The sequence below is a fragment of the Amphimedon queenslandica genome, unplaced genomic scaffold (assembly GCF_000090795.2).
Source record: "Amphimedon queenslandica unplaced genomic scaffold, v1.1 AMPQUscaffold_10544, whole genome shotgun sequence".
In the NCBI taxonomy this organism is placed as follows: Eukaryota; Metazoa; Porifera; class Demospongiae; order Haplosclerida; family Niphatidae; genus Amphimedon; species Amphimedon queenslandica.
The window spans coordinates 1-1,224 of NW_003549195.1; the positions used below are offsets into that span (position 1 = coordinate 1).

The 1,224-nt window shown below is 37.1% G+C and overlaps 1 protein-coding gene across 1 annotated transcript; it reads right to left on the reverse strand.

Moving 5' to 3' along the window:
• Positions 1-15: 15 nt before the first annotated feature.
• On the reverse strand, positions 16-1,182 carry LOC105315385 (putative uncharacterized protein DDB_G0287113; the record flags this gene model as incomplete). Its single annotated transcript, XM_011410009.2, has 1 exon — positions 16-1,182. A coding segment is annotated over exon 1 (1,091 nt), but the record flags the coding sequence as incomplete, so codon positions are not given.
• Between the last annotated feature and the right edge of the window lie 42 nt (positions 1,183-1,224).

Sequence of the window (1,224 nt, forward strand, 5' to 3'; positions counted from 1 at the left end):
TTTCTCTTTTCTAACTCGAGTGTTTTTTTAGCTTCTTTAAGTTGTTGTTGGTACTCCTCATCATAGTGCTGCTTTAATTCCTGATGAATATTCTTTGATTGTTCTTTGTTTTCTTCCATTCTTTGCTTGTGTTCATCATAATAAAGCTCCTTCAATTCGGTAGACATTTTGTCCTTCATATCAGTAAGCTGCTTTTGATGCTGTTTCTCCATCTGTTTCTCTTTTTCCTTCAATTCAGCTAAATGCTTATTGATAGCTTCTGATCTCTCTTTCTCTTTCTTTTTAAATTCTTGTTGTAATTGCATCATTTGTTGTTGATGCTCTTCATTTTTAATCTTCATTTGTTGATTAAATCCAGTTCTTAAGCTCTCCGATAGCAGTGCAATCTGCTGCTTTGATTCTTCCAGTAGCTGCTTCTTCTCTGCTTCAAACTGGTACTTCATTTCCTGTTGCTCTTTCTTGTGACTTTCTTTCAGAACTTCAAGTTGATTGGTTAACTCTTTAACACGTGCTGATTCTGATTTATACAACTCTTGAAACTGACTCAGTGTAGCTTGTAATTCTTCTTTAAACTGATCAGTTATTCTCATTGTTCTCTTGACCTGCCTCTCTGGTGGAAGATTAGTACAGACGGATTCATGATCAATCGTATCTTTACGAAAATATGCCATAGGGCAACCAAAAGGACACTTTACTTTAACGAACCCACAGCTGCCGTTCACTAAATTGGTATGTTTCTTTAGATCTCTTAACTCTCCCACCCACTCACACCCATTGTTGTGGTGGGTACAACGAACCTTCAAGTCAAGTATCTCGCTGTTGAGTCGTTTCTCTAAGAAACTATTGAAATTAGGTTCACGACAAGTGGGACAAGGTTGACTTGAATGATGTACACGTTGTATACAGTCACGACACATCTTGTTACAACAGCATGTGACAATATGAGGCTCTTTCATCACACAATGACATATTAGACAAATTAATCTATCAGGAGGTTGCTCTATGAATGTTGGTTCTTCTTCCTTTTCTTCTTCTTTATCATCTTGGAAGCTTATGGAATGAAATTCAGACTGTACAGCTGCACACTCCCCTCCTTTATCAGCCATTAACAGGAAGCATAATAACTATACTATATCCCAACTGAGTTTGACACCAGCCGCTTGGAATTTGAAAAATGTAGGTATACGTCACTGATGACGTCTTATAATGATATTCATAGAAGCA